We start from the raw sequence: 19,830 nt of genomic DNA, 5'->3' as shown, positions 1-19,830 counted from the left end.
GAGACATCACAGGTAATGTTGCTGTGTTCACTTAATCAAATTCTGATGGTCTGGAAGTGCTCCTTGAATTAACTCCTTTTTAGATGCTGTGGGGCTTTGAAGACATGACTGCCCAGTGCATCTTCTTTTGCTCATCAGTCGTGCCTACTGTCATCCTAGTCATCTTCTAATTTACGGTGGGTTCGTGGGGCAGGGATGACTTCAGCATTGAAACTGGGACTAATGCTCCACTTTGAAAGGAGAGATCTGTTTACTTAAAGGTTTGGTTTTATTTTACCAGTTCAGTTCCATGACTGACTTTTCATTTGATTCTGTAATGATACTGGCACAGGGCTGGAGTTGCACAGGGAGTCAAGGCTGGAAGTCCAGCTTAGTTTGTAAACTATCATAAATTGCACCTTGAAAGTAGACTCTTATCAGCTTTCCAGGAATTTGAACAATGCTATTTTCATCACATGCTCAGTTCTTTAATGGTTGTAGCAGCCAGTGAGATTATGCTTCAGGCTCACAGAGTTTTACTCTGAAAAACATAACCCTCAAAAATGAACGTTACTTGAATGAGATGAATGTCTAGCTCCAGCCCAAGAATCAGCGTATTAGCTGTGTTTCCCAGAAAAAAAAAAAAAACCAAACTTTTTCTCCCCTTTTGTGAAGTCAGACGACATCATCAACATCACGACTGTATACCAAGCTACTTGATCAAGAATACAGATCAAGTCATCATGTTCCTCATGTTTCATCTCTTAGGATTCAGGGGCTTTGCCATGAAATAAGCTGTCTTGCAATTTGTAGCACTTGATTACTCTCCGGTACTCGTGCTCTGTTGCTCTTTAGGGGCTTGTCACCTCCGCATGCAAGTTGAGAAATTCCTTCTTGTTTATCTTAAAAAGAATAGAGAGCATTTCATCCTGTTAGCTTTATTCCTGGAAAGCCGTGTCTTATACAGTGAACATTCAACCTTTTTTGACTCCTTTGATGAAAGCATTTTGCTTCTCACCATATTGTTCTGTCCCTGATCTGAGGAATTGGTTTATGTATAACAGCTTTATTTTCATATCACACTTTGAAATAGTCTAATCCACTGATCTGTGAAATACTTTTTGTTTTTATGTCTCCTATTTCACTAGTGAATCTATCAGTATTAAAAAGCACCAATGTATTTTTTAAAGAAATGTGTTCATCTCTGATACCTCAGAGCAACCGTATAAACATGTATATGCATGAAATGTTTTCTGAAGCTTCTGTATCTGATGGCCTAGCTGCCAAAATTATACTGACACCTCAAAATATTTTGGTGTCCCTAGTATCAGGATGTGTGCACACCCTTAGCGTGAATGTGTCTAGAGGAACTGTGCTTGTGCACAGTTGCCTTGCATGCTTCCGTGTTAGAGTGCTGCACATCTGAGATGCCTCAGTGTTTCTCCTTTAAGATGCTGGTCCTGAATACAAGGGATTTCAATGAGCATATTTACTGTGTAGATGTAACTGGTGGAGACTTTTCAAGTTTGAGCATAGAGTTGTGTGTGTGTTCCAGTACTGATGAACAGTACCTCTTGCAGAACCATGGATACTGCAAGAACTTCACTGGTTTAACAAATATTTCATGGTGCTTTTAACTCTCCTGGGAAAGGAAAGTTAAGGGCAATTTCAAATGTTATTCTATTTTCTTTTGAGTAATAGTTAAGCAATTTGCTGCAACTCTTGCCTACCATACCTAAAAGGTCAACAATGTGAAGCATATGCGTGGAAAATACTGTTTCAGGGAGAAGCAGATAGGTTTTAGTTTTGGAAGTGAAAACTGTCTTAAGATTACAGACCCTTAGAGTTAGTATTGGGGGGGTGTCTTTAATCTTCCTAACTGGGCTATTTTTGTAACTGAATAGTAGACAGCTCCTTTGCTGGAGAAGGAATACAGCAGAGAGAAATGATCTAGGCCTGCTAGTCAGACTTTTAAATCCTTATTTCCAGTTAGTGATTATCTGCAAGGTATGGAGATAAATGAAAAAGGGAACAAAATTAAATACAGATTCATGAAGGAGGAAAAGTATTTTTTACAAGAAATACAGTAAATCTCACTTGTCTGAGTTTCAGTAAAATTACTTTTGAAGTGTCAAAAGCAGAAAGATGGCAGCTCAAGAATGAGGAAATGTGTAGGGTACTGGATAGTGGGATACAGTGGCTGATGTTCTCATTTTAGTTTCATTTGAAGTTTTGGTAAGAGTCTTACAGTTCACAAAATGGAAATGTAGTCCTGAAAGTAATGCAAGACAGAGGATTGTGCTGCTAATACAAAGTTGGGAGGCATCATCTGTTCTTTTCCGTTTTCTTCACAGGTCAGTATGGCTGCATTGTCACATTCAGCAGCAATCAGTTAGCATAGGAAGACTCCCAATAGGCACGATAAGCATTTTCATATCCTTACAGCTACCGTGTCTGGCTTTGACAGGTTCACTTGGCTCATCATTGCATGCTTTAGTAACTTGGACATGGACCAGCAGGAGGTATCTTAGCTTATTATTGTGCATTACATTCTTAAAATACAGTTATTTATATTTGAAAGATAGTTCTTGCTCATCTGGAGTAGTACACAAGAAATTTGAGGAAGTGAGAACTGAAATAATTGCAAGCAGATAGTAACACAAAGCCTTTAAAGGTCAGAGTATTGAAGTTACCACTCTCTTTTTGTGCCATTCATTAGCTGACCACAGGCAATATATTTCATGACCTAAAGGAAATAAATATATACGGCCTTGTGTTTCCCCACTTTGCATAGAAAAAGAAAACTACACAGATGATGAGTAGAACTTGAACAATACTTAATGTGGAGCAAACAGTTCATGGTACTACAAATTCTGCTCCCTTTCACTTTTGTTGTGTGTTTTTTAAAAGGCAGTGTCTGGCAATGGGTCTGAGTTTATAACAAGATAATAATGGAAGACAGCTGTTTCCAAAGAACACCTATTTAAATCATATCAATTTGCATATCTCACTCTCCTTGTCTTATCATCAGATAATAGTATTGCCATAGTAAGGCAATTTATTCCTTCAAATAAAAAATTAAAAAAAGGTCTTTCAGGATACTGACTGACGTTTTACTTATTTCTGAGAGATGTGTGTGTGTCTCTGGCATTCCAAGCTAAATTAAGAGAATTGTCTGCTTTTCCCAGTGTCTGAAAAGTTACATAGGAATGTGATAAGAAACATCTTTTCATGTACCTTTTAGAAAAGGAAAAATAAAGATTTTGGCAGTTAATGTTTTTGAACTAACTCCTGGACAAGAATAATTATTTGAGATTTTTCCCATAGCAGTGTAGTAAACATGAAGTCTTAAACAGGCAAACCTTAGACATTCAAATACAGAAAGGAATCATGGATATATCTCTTCCCATCTTTTTTTAATTTCTCTTCCCTAGGTTATAATCTACTAGGGAGGAAAAAAAAAAACATAGATCAATTTTATGTATTGTCTTACTAAATGTAGAATAGTGAAAATTTATCAGAACTGCTGGAATGTAACAGTATTTGTACAAGATTGATTTGAAAATTGAGAAATAAAGCAGGTACAGACTGTACAAAACTAGGGAAGGGGCCTGTCTAGTGCAAGGAGAGTAATTCTTTGGGGCTTGTATCTAGTCTTGTTGCTTTGCAAATGATGCCTGAGTGAGTTGCTCTGGATAGGGTGCCGTTTCTGCAAGATAACAACTGTTAGTTGTCTTCAGCTGAGCTGGTTAGTAACATACTGAGGTTGCAGAAGAATACTGAAGTAAATTAGAAAATTAACTCAGAAGACTCTTAAGAAAGCAAAGGGGAGAATTTTAGCTTTGTGACCAGTGAAATTCTTGGTAGTTTAATTACTAGTCATATTCAGTTCATAAATTTATAAATTGAATGTATATGAAACATCTGTGGCCAGTTCTTAATTTTCATATTGTTTTAGAGGAAATTCTGGTTGCTCATTTCAAAAAGTGCATTAAACAAAGTGGATCCGAGTTGCATGTTTTACAAGTATCATCATATAGAAGGTAAAATTAGGGAACATAGAAGCAGTGCACATGTCCTGCAAGGCAATTATCATGAGAGTTACTGCTTGTTAGTTACTATTAGTGTTGTTCAATGAAGAAATAGGATAAACCTGCTCATGTTGTCCTACTGATTTCGTGCAGTAGTTTAAGAGTCTTAAGACAACATTTTCCTGAAAAGAAATAATTCTGCTTTCTTTGCTTTGTGCTAGCACAAGCACTTGAGTCTACACACTGAACGTGTTTGGGGAGCTGATAGGAATTAAAACTTGTTTCTTGCTGATTAAGGATTAGCTCTGGTCATGGATTTTCTCAAGGTCCTAGTAGCCCTTACTCCATAAATGTTAGTTAAAAGATGATAAAGAACAAACATTAGGAAAATGGCTGTGCAGAGTACAAGTGAAGCTACTAGTAAGCACAGAATCACAATTTCTTTAAACTGTCAGTAGCATCAGTAATGCTGAAAAAAGAAAAGAAAATACTACACTCTTTATGGGAGTTTGATTTAGACTTTTTATTGATGAAGGTGTAATTCGGTATTTTGGACTGCTGCAGCCCATAGGAGTGGTATAAGCCATTTTCCTTACTGGAAGCACTGGATAAAATTCTTTTCACTGTACTTCCAGTTCTTGTTCTTTAAAGCGTGTTAAAAACTTGTACTGCAGAAAGAAATTGAAAAAGCTGCTGTTCTCAGTTTGTGTCAATGTGTGCAAAGCTGTTCTTTCCACCATGGAGTTTCATGTGGAACAGTAAAAGCATGAAGATGTTGCCATACGCTTAAATTGGAGGAGCTAGAAAGACAGGGCAGTGACTTGGGGTCATCTCTACTCTGTGCATCTTGGTCTCTTGTGGGAGCTGGAAGTGGTCTTGTGGTTTTTTTCCCCAGAGCATTGGAAACTGTAACTAGTAAAGACTGATGTTTGCCTCTGCAAGAAACTACAGTTACTGGTGTAAAGGATCTATATACTGTGCTGCTTCTTCCAGCTACTTCTCAGATTTTCTGTTTTGAAATCATTGTGACACCTCATAACAAGAGAGGGGCAATAAAGTCATTGAATTCGCAGTACTGCCTCAAGGATCTTGATCAGAAATCGTGTTTTGTGGGGAAAGGCAGGTTGTATGCCATTTGATGAGTTGAATATCTATCATTATATCAGCTGGCATCAGGAAAAAAAAAAATCCAAGAGCTAGGAATGGTTTTCTTTTAAATGAAAGCCAAGACTTCTGTGGGCTGTAGGCCAGTGGATCAGGCTCCAGGGTGAATTTTCTGGCCTGGATCAGTGTATTGGGACTTGGTTTTGCATGTATTTTCGTGCACATGCATATACAGGAGGATGTTGATGTCTTCAGCACAAAATTAGGTCTTTTCTACTAATTGATACTGGTGTCTTAATAAATACCTCTTTCTGAGATATTCTGTGTTTTACATAATCATAAGCCACTATTTCAAGTCTAGATCTTCAGCAAAATACAAGCAGTGACAAAATAAATATTTTCACAAGCTGCTAATACTTAAAGCATGTTTTATAATGAAATATAAGTGCTGTGGTAATAGATTGTACATGAAGTTGGAAATTTATCAGGATACCAAAAGTCTGGGTGGCTTTTGATTTAGACAATCAACCAAAATTTTTTATTGAATGTGAATTGTTATGACATCACAAATTAAATACTAAATAGTCACATTTTAAACTAATGTGTGCCTTATGTTCTTGCAGTTGCTGGCAGTGTGATGTAAATAATCAAAACTTCCTTTAACTTTTGTGGTGCTAGTACTTACTAAACCTGGAAGAGCTATTCCTGTACAGAACTACTTGCTGGTCATATTGACAGGTGGAAAAATGTCAGAGGTTTTTATTTAAAAATTACAGATTAGTTTTGCTTCTAGGCAGTTCAAAGTGACAGGTTGCGAGTTTGGCTTAGGTGCTTCACTGATACACTCAGTATTTAACTGTGTTTGGACAGGAATAAAGAGAACGTCAAGACTTAAAAAAAAAATGTGTCACTGAACACCCTAGGGCGTCACATTCTCCTTGATAACTATTTTTATAATTATGTAATAATCTTTATCTTAGCTATTTAGATAATATGTGGATTTGATGGGTTTGTGTTGTTTAAGAGTATAGGCGTTAACAGTCATATTCTGTGGTTGGTGTCTGTGGGTTTACAGACACAATAAGTGTGAAGAGTCTTGCCTCTTTTGGCTGGGATTTAAATTACCTTACTTTCTGCCGCACTGAGGGGAAAACAGCAGTCTTACCTGAGAAAGGTGGAGCATGAGCACAGCTACTCTAGTGTGAAGCATGATGTTTTGTTTGCTTTCATGTAACAGTTTGGCAATAATTCCCATGCATACTAAGTAGCATGCCTCCAGTATATACCAAATTGATAGGAGTCCATGAGAAAGCATGAGATAATTTACAAGTTATAACCTATTGTAAATACTTTATTATCCCCACCATCAGTAAATATCTTAAATCATCTCCTCCATCCACCAAAAAAGTATACACTTTTTCAAATTATATAAATTATTCCCTGTTTGGTTTGGCTTATTCCAATACTGCTGAACTTAAACGTCTTATACACCATAGAGTATACATTTTGCTATATAAAATTTTCAGATGCCACGAAGCTGAGTTTTGAACTTTACTCACATGGTATGCTAGCCAAAAATGTTCCCCATCTATGTTAGCCAATGTGGTTGTCTTTGGTTTTGCAGAGTAATTAATAATGTGGAATTTAGAAAAGGACTAGTTTTCCTACAGAGGAGCCATAAGACTCCAGTAAGGCTTTTTGGGTTGTTACAGAAATACTTTACAGATAACACACCTTAAGCCTGCCATCTCTGAAACTATGTTAATTTCTTAAATTTACTTATACCCCCTTTGGTTATGTAGCTTATTTGTCCAATTTGTTTTTTCAGGTAACAAAATTGTTTGGTTTGAGAACAACAAAATTATCATAGTCCCAAAGCAAGAAAAATGTAACTGAAAGGAGATTTGTCTTAATATGATAGCCTGTATATGTATTTGCACATATGTGAATTACATATGTATTTACTTAAGACAGAGAAACTTCTTTATCCTTGAAGTGTTGCTAGAGGTTATGCCCCTGCGCCATCCAGTTCGGTGTTTAGGTATGTGAATGAGGCTTTGCATAATCTTTTTTTTTTTTCTAGGAGATTTGTCAAGACGAAGTGTTCCAGAGTCATTGCTGCAATACCTTAGTTCCTTTGCTCAGGCTGCTACATCGTCCATCGTCATTACTGGCAATCTTTGTTGACGTTCAGTTCTTGGCATTTTCCACTAACAGCCCTCATGTAGATGGGCTTTCTACCCAGGGGTGGAATCTAACAGACCTTGACTGCCCAATCACGTTTGCAGCATGCTGTCTGGTGACATTGTGCATAAGCTGTTCTTGAATACCTATTTGATGTAGGTGCTCTTTGTATATGAGTCTTGTGGCTGACTGCCTTCTGTTTGCAGGTAGTCTCCTGTTCAGAATGTTTCTTGTTCTGAACGGTTCCTCACAGTCTCCATACAGACCCATTATGGCTACACATTATTCCTGACCTAGAATATTAAACTACATTACTGTGATAGACCTAATCTACCATGCTGCAGTCCATTCTTTGGGGTTGTTGACATTCCAAAGCATTTAGCAGAGTTTAGTAAGCAATGTCAGCTTCTTTTCTCCTGACCTTGTCTTTAGGATGTCTTTGTTCTGGATCACATTATGGTATATGTCTTCTTCCCTTCAGTCCCTTTGATCGTAAGCATCCAGCTCTAAACCAGTCATTAAAGCATACCTTCCTTCTTCAGGGGTGAATCTTAAGCCAAGAAAAAGGTTCTTAAATCATGTGCATGGTTGATATGGGAGACCAGCTTCACTGATTTTCTTATGTTATCCTCTTTCTTGACTGTAGCTTTCACTTTCTTTTGAAATTTCTGTTGGTGCTAACAGAATTCTAGCTGTCCTTCACCACCTTTGAAGAAAGCCTGCCCTGTTTTCTTGAGTCAGACCCTTTGATGGTTCCTGTGAAAACAGCTGCTCTTCTGGATCAGTTGGTTGACAGGTATTGGAGGAGTGGGTAGTGGGGTTGTGCCAACTGAAGGGGAGCCCTGCCTTTGTGGGAATGTTCTCCACGTGAATATGAAGTGGCAGAGTGATCTCACTGAGAAGTGCTGTTACTCCTGAACCTGGCTACTTGCGTGGAGCTCAGTCATCACTTAGCTACCTCTGCCACTGTGGAAGTTGACTTCATGGAGGGTGTTCTTGCAGCCACCTTTTGTGTGCAGCTCCTAAGGCTCATCTCCACGTAACTTGATTGTATCAGGCTTGTTGCTTGAACTCTTCTCCTGTGTGGATGTGCTTGAGGAAAGTTACTGAAATAGAGGTTTTGCTAGGTGCTGGAGTGGTTTGAGAGGTGCAGCTTACCTGTATGACCACTGTCTGTCACTTTCCCTGCCTTTTAGTCCCTTGCACTTAGCAGGGAATGGAAATGTCAATCCCAGGCACATTCTGATGTATTCAAGTAAGCTTGCCCTTATCCTGATACCTGCAGAGGTAAGAATCTGATCTTAAGAGCCAAAGAAACACGTAGGTGTGGACTGTACATGTGAAACTTCGGTTTATAGTAAGTAACAACTTCCTTCAGTATGAAACATTTTTAACACAGCTTTGGTACTGCAGGGCTAGTTTTAGCAAAGGAGGTTGCTCGGTATAATTTTTGACAGTAGAAAAGCATCCTCCGGTGGATGCATTGCTACTGCAGCATTCATTAAGCGTTCTGACAAAGACTGAAAAAGATCAAATGTACTGCTTGAATATTACCTATGGCTAAATATTTCCCACAGTTTAAATCACAGATATAATACTTATTGATTTTTATTGTACAAATTGAAATTATTCCATTTTTTTGAGCATTCTTGACTCTATAAGCTGCTGCTGAAATAAAATGCCTGTTTCGGTCTCACAGAGGAACAAAACTTTGCTGCTGTGCTCTGAATACAGTACTTGGCTTGATTAACAAGCATGTCCTGACTAGGGAGATAAATAACTTAATGAGGCCCAGGGCTGGGGGTAAAATTCTTTCTTTTTATGGTTGTAAGCAGAGCACAACAATGATTCATTAAGCAAAGCAGAATGAATTTGATTTTCTTTGTACAGTGGCAGTGCTGTATAGTCTGGGGACATCCAGACAAGGAAATCTATCATACTGATGAATACTTTTGAAGGGTGTGGTGGGTATAAGTGCTTAATATAGTTCATATAAAGGCTTGGAAGTGGCTGATTGGTATATACAAGATAAAAATAGCACTGTTTAATGCTGAAATTAGTGCCGCTATGTTATAGTGCAAACTTCTCTGCTTGCTTTATACAGTGTGTTTGTATCTGTACATGCCACTTTTAAAGGACAGTATTGGTAGTAACAGTTCACCAAGGTACCAAATGTTTTTTGTTAGGTGGTGGATTCTGAGAATTTGCCAATGTGTTGATTATATCTACTTTTGTTTTGGTTTACTACTAAACATCGTATTTTCAAAAATAAATTTTATTTGCTTCAATTTATCCATACTAATTTAGATGTGGATTGGAGTAGTGTTGGTTGGGCTTTCATGGGTTCTGCAAGTGCTTTTTTGTAGTTCTTCCCCAATCCAATTTTCTGGTATTAATGACTACATGGTATTTCTCTAAAGTTCCTAATTATCTGGGAGATTTCCAGCTGGGTTCTGTCATAATGGGCCTGCGTTCTTCAGTATCCTCTCTTGTGCAGATCAGATGGTGATACTGCCTAACTGGAGGCTTTTTAGCACACTGACTGTCTGTAAGGTCTCTCTTTCCTGCCCCACAAAACTTGAGATCTTCTGATCTCATCGTTACAGGTCTCCATGGTCACTTGTCATAGCTTGCTTTATGAATTGTTCTCTCTCTACCAGTGCAGTTGGTTTCTTCTTTAGGCTCTAGGTGTTGCTGTCTTAGCAATGCCTGGTGAGTATCATCTTGATAATTTTTCAGTCATGCTTCTCAGATGACCAGTTGCTTAGTTACATCTCCCCACTTCCTTATCCTTCCTTACCCCCTTTCTTCTTCCCTCTCCTGCTCAACTCAACACTTTGAGACTTTCAGGATATGTTGTCCTGGCTTGGTAGCCAACTTTGAAATGTCCTTCACTTGTCAAAGCTTGCATTAATCTTGTTGCAGACTTCTGAAGAGGACACTAGTAAAGGTAGATGGGCCACACATTCAGAATGAGGTTTACATCAAGTCTTTAACAGGTAAACCTAGTGTTTCTGGTATTAAACAGGATTAATGACTTCATATATCAACTTCCTAAATATAAACTTATCTTACTGGCAGAAGCTATTTGGCAGATTTATGATGGCTAGTCCAGTTCTAGCAAGTTTGGACAATCAGCTGGATAAAACTGAATGGCAGTTTATGCAACCTGTTACTGCCTTGGTCTGGTATGTTAGCTACCACTTGTTTGTTTGTGGGGTGGTGGGTTTTGTGGGGGTTTTTTTTGGTTTGGGTTTTTTTTTGTTGCTTTTTTAATATTTAATCTAAAAAAAGAAATGTGTTGTTTCAAATTAGTCAGGAAAGTAATTCACGATGACAACATTAGCTTTAACTCTGATTACAAAGCTGACTCCCTGTTTGAGCTAGGTAGCATTCCAAGCTCACACAAAGAATTTTGCCAGCATATTTAAGAATCTATATGAACAGTAAGCTATGCTGAATGTTTTATTACCATGCTTGTCCCTCTTTTATTCATAATGTTACCAGCAACTTATTTTCACATTTGCCCTTTGCAGGGAGAATTGTTTATTTTAAGCAAGTGTAAATTTGGTTATGCTGTAATATTCATATTAAAAAAAGTGGTTGTGTGGTGTTTTCTCCAGTGCAAAAAGAAGTCATACCCAAGCACTTAAAAGAAAGAAAAGTTTATTCCTTAAGGAAAAAGGATTATACAAGTATGCTTTTTATTTTAAATTTTCTATAGTACTGTACTGTGCAAGGTGCTGCATTGTTTGCTCTGCTGTATTCTTAACAAGAAACAACATCAAGTTAAGTAGAAAGGGATTTCTTCTGCAAGTCTATAGCATTCATGTAAACCTGAAGCTTGTCCTGTTTGTTTTTTAATGTGAATACTTCTGTCAGCTGGATGAGGGGAAGAAATCACTGCCTGTTCTGTCCGAAATACTGCTTCAAGATCCAGAGAGTGAAGGATGTAAAGTATACTTTCATAGGCTGTTTTTTCTTCAGCTTTGCCATTCTACCACTAGTGTCCTTAAACATGTCATCTATGACAAATCAATAACTGAAATCATAGTACCTCTGGTTATGTGAGTATTTGGGCAGAGGGAGACTTTTTACTGGAGTTTCTTTCAAGATTCTTTGAAGCAGGCTCCTTTGTTCTCATCTAATTATTCTAGTGCATTGATCAAAATTGCCAAATGGTACTGAAATAGATGTTTGCTAACATTGTTACCTTGTTTATCCAGTCCTCCTTTGTTGCTTCTTTCATGCTTCTGCTGTATTTTACTTTTCCTTGATTTCTCTGCCATGATCTGTGGTGCTTTTTTGCTGCTGTTAGGAGAGCATCATATTGGGTGTTACAGTGAAACAGACAATATTCCAGTTGGGTTCAAGGTTCCAGTAGGGAGCACTAGGTGCTGCAGAAGCATCTGCTGCTGCAGCAGAAAGGTACAGTATGTAACTTCTTTTAAGGTGACTGTGTATTAAGACCTCCTTTAAAACCAAAATAGGTTTTAATGCAACAGTTTGCCAATTCTTGCAGATTTCTTACCTGTTATGCCCTTGACTGGGATACCTTTGGTCCATGTTTTGTATGTGCTATAACCTGGCAGCAGTATTGCGACTGCAAATAACCACATTGAACAGTTTTCTGACTCTGTTTAATATAATTGACATTTTTTATTGAGAGGGTTTCTTTTGGACACTGCCAAATACAAGAATTTTAAGTATGTTCTTAATGGTACCACTAGCTAACTCAGCACACGTATCTAACATAGGGCAATGCTGAATTTAACTTATGCTAAACCTAGTAGAGTTGAAGACAGGAATAAACCTAGTTTTGTTTTGTCTTCTCTTTTAATGTGACTGACTTGCCTTTCCTGAAGAATTAATGTTCGGTTTTCTTACGTTCTAATACATAAAGCCAGAGACAACTTGCTCAAAGACAGATTTTATCCTTTGAGCTGCAGTATATCCCAGGTGTAGCAAGTTTATTAAGATTTTTACATTTGCATATTAGAAATTAAACAAAATTTTAGTATTTGCATGTTAAAATGGGAACCACTTTGTTCTGGTTTTTGTTTAGGTATGTGGGGGATTCTGTAGCAGAAGACCTTTACTATCTAGAGGGCTCCAAACCAAAATTGTCAAAATTGTTTCAATTACAGCTGACAGTAATAAAAAGGGGAACTGTGACTTTAGCTAAATGGCCTTGATAGTATGAGCTATGTAGAATGCTTTGAATCACAATATATGTTAGACACAGAAACAGGTTGCCCACAGAGGCTGTGGGGTCTCTGTCCTTCAGGTTACTCACAACTCCATCGGATGTTGCTGCAAACAACTTATTCTAATGGCCCTGCTTTGAACAGGGTGTCACAAAACCTAAATTGCTATCTGTTACTCTGAGCTTTCTGCCTGTTAGAACCCCAAGAACCAAACAGCAAAACTGATCATGTTAATATGACAGGCTGAAACATGCAGCTGTTTGGTTTGCGCTCCATTAAGCTGCCTCAGGCTTGAGAGCAGAGATCCAAGGGGACATGGTTTGGATGCTGGTAGGAGAACCTTACTAGCTACTCCACCTTAATGTGTGTCTGAGTCCAAGTCCCCTGGCCCTAACTGAAATGAACAGAAGCCTTTTCTACTTCAGGTGGTGATGGTTGTTCCATTGCTCTCGTGAGTTTTATTTCAAAATCACTGTTTGTAGGTATTCGTGTGGCAAGTAGGAAAACAACTTTTTGTCTAATGAGGTTTTGGTGTATAAATGGTGTCTTTAAAATGCATAGTTCATATTCCTTTCAGGACCATGGAAAAAGCAATATCCTGACAATACCTATATCGGCAAGGCGGCAAGAGAGAGGAAATGTAAAACCGTTCCTGAAAGTAGAGAAGTTAAAATAAAGGCTAATACTTTCAAATTTACTTGCCTTAAAAGCTGAACTGTAGAGGTGAATGTCTAAAAAATGAGTTTTCAGTCCCTTAATTATGAATTTATGAAAAAAAGTTAAGTATGTATGTTCCCAGATATGCTCTTCAGGCTTCTATATGTGGAAAATATGAATGTAAAATGAATCATATGGTGATACCATAGGGGGGAAGTGTTCCTCATAACATTTTTATATGATCAGAGAATGATTGTGTGTGGAGTTTATGTCCCAGTTTTTAATGAAACAATAAATTTTAAGGAAAAAATGCACGCTTTGAGAACATGTAATTCATGTTAAGGAGATAGATCTTAATCATTAAGAAGGATAGTCTACTAGTGAAGAGTATAAAGCTAAACATTTACATTTGTTCCTGAATTTTTGGGGTTGTTTTTTCCTTTTCTTAAACAGACTTTGCTGGAATATGCAGAAAAGTGGAAAACATCGGAAGACCCTCTGCCCTTGTTAGAGGTGTATACAGTGGCTATCCGAAGTTATGTTAAAGCACGACCTTATCTTACCTCTGAGTGTGAAAATGTAGCCTTTGTGCTTGAACGTTTAGCACTGTGAGTATGTTTTTCAGTTACTAAACCAACCTGTATGGGATTAACTTTTCACTGCCTAAACGCTTTCCCAATCCAGTTCACAATCTATAGCAATTATGAAGAGCTTGGGAAGCGCCTTCCTTCCTCATGCTGAATGCCTGTATGTGAGAGAGAGTATCTTTGGTTGTTGGAAATAGGGCAGTCTTGAGAAGGACTCCTGATCTTAGGACAAGCCAACATCCTTGGCTTTGAAACGCTTTGCTACTATTGATCTGCATGTAGTCTGAAAGTGCATTAATTTACACAAGCTGTTACAGGGTTGGATTTCAAAGATAAATCCTTTTTTTTTTTTTTTTTTTAAATCGGTGTCTTTTGGAGAGTTTGCTTCAGTTTCTGCAAGAGTGTTCATGACCATGTTTTCTTTAAGGGTTCAAAGAAAGCAAACTGTTTTGTGACTTTGGCATTTCAAACAAATAACTACTTGGATACTAGAATTGTTGATTATATGTTTTAAAAGCCAAAAATTGCCTCAACTAATATTCCCATTTGACTTCCAGAAGCTGTATTGAACTTCTACTGTGTCTGCCTCTTGATTTACCTGAAAATAAATGGGAAGAATTTCAGGCTTTTGTACAGGTGAGTTTGATTCATGAAATGAAGACTTAGCAGCTTTGAAGAATGGTTTGGAAACCTAGGGATATTAAGCATGCAGCATGTCTGAAGACTTGTTTCCTGGTGGCTGATAAAGATCAAGGCCTTCAGCTGGAAATCCTATGTGCTCTGCCAGAATTGCTGTCAGTCATATCATTTGTCTGTCATGGTTCATCTAGCAGCTGTGGAGGAAAAAAAAAATATTTTTAGGTGCTTGAAAGAAAGCTCATGTTTTAAAAGATATTTGTCTATTAACACTGTTAGAAATTAAATAATATCATATAAGTAATTCTTTACTGTTTATGGTTGTACATTTGAGACTTAGTATGAGTGAAAGATCTGTTGATACTGCAGGATTGTTAGATCTCCCACAGGGCACTAGCTGGTTAAGGATTAGAGCTCTGCTTTAAAGGAGGGTGTTGAAACAAGTTCAGCTCCTCAGTATTTATCAGAAATATGTAGTAGGAAGTTCTGCCTACAGTTAAAAAAAAAAAACCCAAAACAAACAAAAAAAACCCCGAACAACAACAAAAAAAACAAACAAAAAGAAAACACTGGGGTTAGGGAGAAGGAAGGAATAATAGTGAAAAAGACCAGATACAGTTAGCTCAGGATTCTCAGCCTAAAAGACATAGGAAGATGCAAGGCTGATTTTTCAAGTGAATTTTGACTAGCAACTGCCTGATGTAAATCAATTCTGAAGAGGTGTGTTTGGTGCCGGGAGGTTTCAGAGCCTTTGGAGTAAGTGGAAAATTTAAAGAAAAGTGAAGAGAGATGAGCCCTTTCTTTTTTTTGTTTGTTGAAGGACCAGTGTTAGTTGTGCATTGCTACTTAAGCCACAGATTTGTGCAGGTATTTAGTTTGCTCTCAAGCATACATCTGCTTCCAGAATTTATCCTGGTATGTAAATGCAGTAGAAACTATTTTAGTTGATTTTAAGACTCCAGCCTGCCTTCATCATATTTGCACAGAACCATGTAGTGATGTCTTGCAGCTTAAATATTTACCTTTACAAAAGTATTTTTTAGTGCCTGCAGTGCATAAAAACTGAGCTGTTGAAGAGTCTGAAAAGAATAAGAGTTTAGGCAGCTGGTGGTGCCAGACCAATATGTGGACCAGAGGACTTGCTAATCCATTTTAAAAGGGGAGGCCTATTTCAAAATTTAGTTTCAGAAATTTAAGAAGTAGCCATACTAATAATATCTCAAGGTGAGTTTGGGTCACTCAATTGTTTTGGTTTCTCAGCCTAAATCTTAGGCGACAGAGGCAGAAGTAAAACTTATTGAATATTAAGATTGTTTTATATTAAGATTGTTTTGTTATACATTTAACTCCTTTTTTTTTTTTTCTGGTTAGGTTTTTTTTTTTACATAAGGTATAAACAAGTATAAAAGGCACATATTCTTCATATCTTTTTTTAACAACACTTTTTCTTGTAAAATATATTCTTCAGGTGGCTCATAAAAACTTGATGGAAAATGGCAGCCGGGAACTGCACATTTTGACTACACTTACACAAGAGAAGGGAGTGTGGAAGAACCCAGTGTTGTGTGGTATTCTTTCCCAGGAACAGTTGGATCCAGATAAAGGTAAAATTTAAAACATGCCTCATTTTTATAATACATTGAAATATTATGATATATAGAAGTCTTTCGTTGAATATAGTTTGTGATAATTTATAAGCTATATGAATAAATATACTTGTAGCATTGTCTGAATTATTAAGACAGTATGTTCCTATGAATATACAAAGAATTTAATGTTGGTATTTTGCATAAAACGTAATCATCCCTGGAGATCTCTTGCCATTTTCTTTATAAGCCATGCGAAGGGAGATTACATACAGGCTATTTTACGATGGGGTAAGTTCAGTACTGGTATACAAAAATGATTTGACATAAAAAATAAAAAATACGTTTGTTTGTTTTTAATGAGAATGGCATTTACTCAGTTACGAAATGCAAAGAGGGCCATTACTGAAGATTCATTTAGACCAGAGTTCTGAGAATGGCTAACAGCAGTTGCATAGGGAAGAATATATGATCAACAGAGGCTTACAATGGTATTTTCCTGATGTATTATTTCCATTGTTAATGATTTGCAATTCAGAAGTGGTGTCCTTGTGTTAATAAGTCTTAGCTGGTTTTTTGATTCTTTGCCTAATTAGTGTTAGAATCTGTATGAACTGTCACACCTAAGTGGCTGTGGCAGTTACACAGTTCTCATGTCAAGTAAAGTAGTTCCTCTTACTGTCTGCCTCCTTTTAGCTTGATGCCTGCTTATTTCGTGTAGTATTCTCTATTAAAAAGTAAACTATTCTTGCGTCTTTTAATGAATGCATCATAAGACATGATTTGTTAGAGTGCTGTCATATCCCATCTTTGCTCTTCTGTAGTGTCTATTCCATACCATCTTTTAGCTTTACTGTCCCATTCCTCATGAGGGACAAAAGGTTTATTCAGCAGTCACCATGCAGACGTACTGATTTTCTGCTTCGTTCTGCATTCCTTTCGTAGTATTTCCTAACATTAGACTTGCTTCTTGACTGAGCATTGAACCAATGTTTTCTTAAAATTGGTTTATTCCTGATTTCTTTCTTGAGTAGTACCTATTTCAGTGTTAGGATTTTCCCCTAACACACAGCCTATATTTCTGTATGTACAATTAGGATCACATTTTTTCCCAATGAAAATCACTTTGGGGTTTTTATCCACATTTTAATTTTGTCTGTTATGCCACGTTGTGGAGTGCAGTGGTCTTTAGTCTTCTACTGCTGGCATGTTTTTACTGCCCTTCTTCTATCAGTGTGTTTTGTCACCTTGTTCTCTACCCCACTTTTCCAAATATTTATAAAAATGCTTTACAGCAGAGGTCCTGGTACAGATCCTCTGGGAACCCACTGAGAGTTTGTTTTCTTTTTTACTTTTTTCTTTTCACTGATAATTTATCCATATAAGGATCTTCTTTGTACTACCAAGATAGGTTGGTATATTTAGGGGTTTTGAGGGACTTCTTTTAATGCCTTTAGAAAATTAATTGGATCTCCTTTATTCATATTACCACAACTCCCTCAGATAAGTCCAGTAAACGTATAATGTGATTATCATTTTTTTTACAGAAGTTGTGCTTACTCTTCCACAAGATTTGCACTTTGCCACTTCTTTTAATAATTTATTATGCTTCTAATACATATTCTGGATTGGTATGCAGTTCTCTGAGTCCCCCAGAGTACTCTTTTACTAGCTTCATATCAACCACCTTTTAGTCCTCTTAACAGTCCTCTTACTTCTAAGAGAGAGGTTTAATTAATATTTTACTTGCCTTACATTTGAGGGGTTTTTTAAGAACTCCCTCATGAATATGGTTTTGATGACTATTCATTTTATCGGTGTTTTCCTGCAAAGTTTTTTATGGACATTTCAGGATTCCTTTTACTCCTGGATGTTTTTTACTCAAGGATGCTTCCGCCTCAGATTTGACTGACTGACTCCTGTTAGAGTTATTGACTTGTATCAGTGGCAAAATTGTCGTGCTACATATCCATATTTTTGTTACTCAGCTGACAAGCTGTTCTCTAGTTGTTGTCATCCTCTGTAATACTGCATTGTTTTGTGTCATCATCTTGCTAATTTGAAGGATATTTCATTAATACCAAAACTCTGTTGCCCTGAGAGTTGGCTTTCTTGTTTGTAATCCACCGCTCCCACTGGCTACCACTTACCCTCTTCCAGTGGACAACTGTCTCAGCAGTCTTCAACCTTAAGTCCAGTATAACAGTCTTTGGAATATTTGTAAACTTCACTTACAGGATTTCGATTTTGTTCTTAATGTTGCCTTTACCATTTGCTATTTCAGAAGTTCTCAAGTATTTAAGTAGTCACCTTGTTACACTGGGATGTTATTATTTGGCAGATTTGATCAACTTGGTCTTTGAGTAATGGTTAGTTTAAATATTTATCTGTTGGAGATGAAACAACTAGTTGAGACTGCAGGTGATTTTCCTAATATCATCCTCTTAAGCTTTTGTTGCCTGTATTTGTTTCAGTTGTTTCTTCATGTTTGTTTCATTTTATTTCAGTCTTGGTAGTCTCAATTATGACCTATTCAGAATAATTATAACCTATTCAGAATCTTTGACATAACCAGATATCTCCTGAATTTTAGGTCAGTGATTATCTCTTCTTGAAGGCCTCTGTTGTTGAGTCCTGAAGGTCAGTTTGCCTCTTTGAGTCTCCTGTAGGAAGCACGAATAGGTGTCCGTTTCATCTCAGAGACGGATCCTTTTGAATGTCTCTATTTTCAAATTGTATAAACTCAGGACATTGTGTGAGAGGCAAGTTCATTTTCTCTGACCACACAGTACAGCTAGTTTGTTCTGATGACAGTCAAGCAAATGCAGGCTTGTCTGAACTGGACTATTCTCTTGCTGTCCTAGTTTTGGGAATGGACAGTTGCATGGGTTCCACCTAAATGTGAGCAGGAGGTGCTCACTTCCTAAGATGTTAGGGAGACTGTTCTCTGAGTGCCATGTCATTAAGTAACTGCTTTACTCCTGACTGCCTTGGGCACAGCTCAATTTTCTGATGAATGTATGTCTGTAAGGATTCATGCACTAAGGAGCTCAAAAAAAGTAGAGGATGGATACCCAGTTGTTTGAAGTAATGACAAGAACAGCATGCCTCTCACTGGTTTCTTTGATGCTGATGGGATTTACTGCATTACTACAAGGTGTTCATACAGTACTATCATATAAAATAGTAAAATCTGTCTTGAACTGTACTGCAGGAACTACATACATACAGTAGATACAGATTTGTGTGTGTGCACATATAAAATTTTTTCACAATGGAAGTATTTTCCAGCCACTTGATCTGTCATCTGCTTGGGTGACAAACATTGGCATTGTCCTGGATTTTTAGCCCGTCTCTGACCATGAATGTTGGGAAACCTGGCTTAAGTTACCAGATTCTGTGCAATAGATGTCACCAAATGAAAGAGAATCTCCTCTTGGGAACTATTGTAATGCTGATACCCTACTTGAGTTGTTTCTGAAGAAAATTTACCTTTCTTCCCCCTGCAAGTGGAACATCAGTATTGTCATTTGGGGCTGTGCTTGTTCCCAAAACGCTAGTCTGTTTTGTATGGAGGACTAACCTGGAAATGGGAATTTGGTTTCCTAATGAGCTGCGGAGGGTTTTTTTTTTCCCCTTATTCTTGACTGGTGACTCCAAAGAGAATTTGTTTGCAGAAACTGAATTGTCAGCATGGTCTTTGGATGTCATTTGTGAGCCCCCAAAGTGGACATCTGGAGTTGATAGCGCTACTCATGGCTGCCATCTGAGAGATTTCCTGAGAGAAACTCTTCTTGAGTTTCCTGAATCTGTTTGGTATTGTGTCATGAATCAATCTACATTCATTTGAAGAATGCTG

The 19,830-nt window shown here is 37.4% G+C and overlaps 1 protein-coding gene across 1 annotated transcript in view; it reads left to right on the top strand.

The window, feature by feature from the left end:
• Window positions 1-19,830, top strand: part of ZNF292 (zinc finger protein 292) — a 55,543-nt gene that overhangs the window by 15,914 nt on the left and 19,799 nt on the right. Inside the window, exons 2-4 of the mRNA XM_075707309.1 lie at window positions 13,616-13,770; window positions 14,307-14,385; window positions 15,854-15,989. Coding sequence (XP_075563424.1) covers window positions 15,872-15,989 — 118 coding nt within the window. The 5' untranslated portion in view covers window positions 13,616-13,770; window positions 14,307-14,385; window positions 15,854-15,871. The remainder of the gene's footprint in view (window positions 1-13,615; window positions 13,771-14,306; window positions 14,386-15,853; window positions 15,990-19,830) is intronic.

Source organism: Pelecanus crispus, chromosome 3 (genome assembly GCF_030463565.1).
Source record: "Pelecanus crispus isolate bPelCri1 chromosome 3, bPelCri1.pri, whole genome shotgun sequence".
Taxonomy (NCBI): Eukaryota; Metazoa; Chordata; class Aves; order Pelecaniformes; family Pelecanidae; genus Pelecanus; species Pelecanus crispus.
This window is presented reverse-complemented; position numbering and strand designations above follow the sequence as displayed.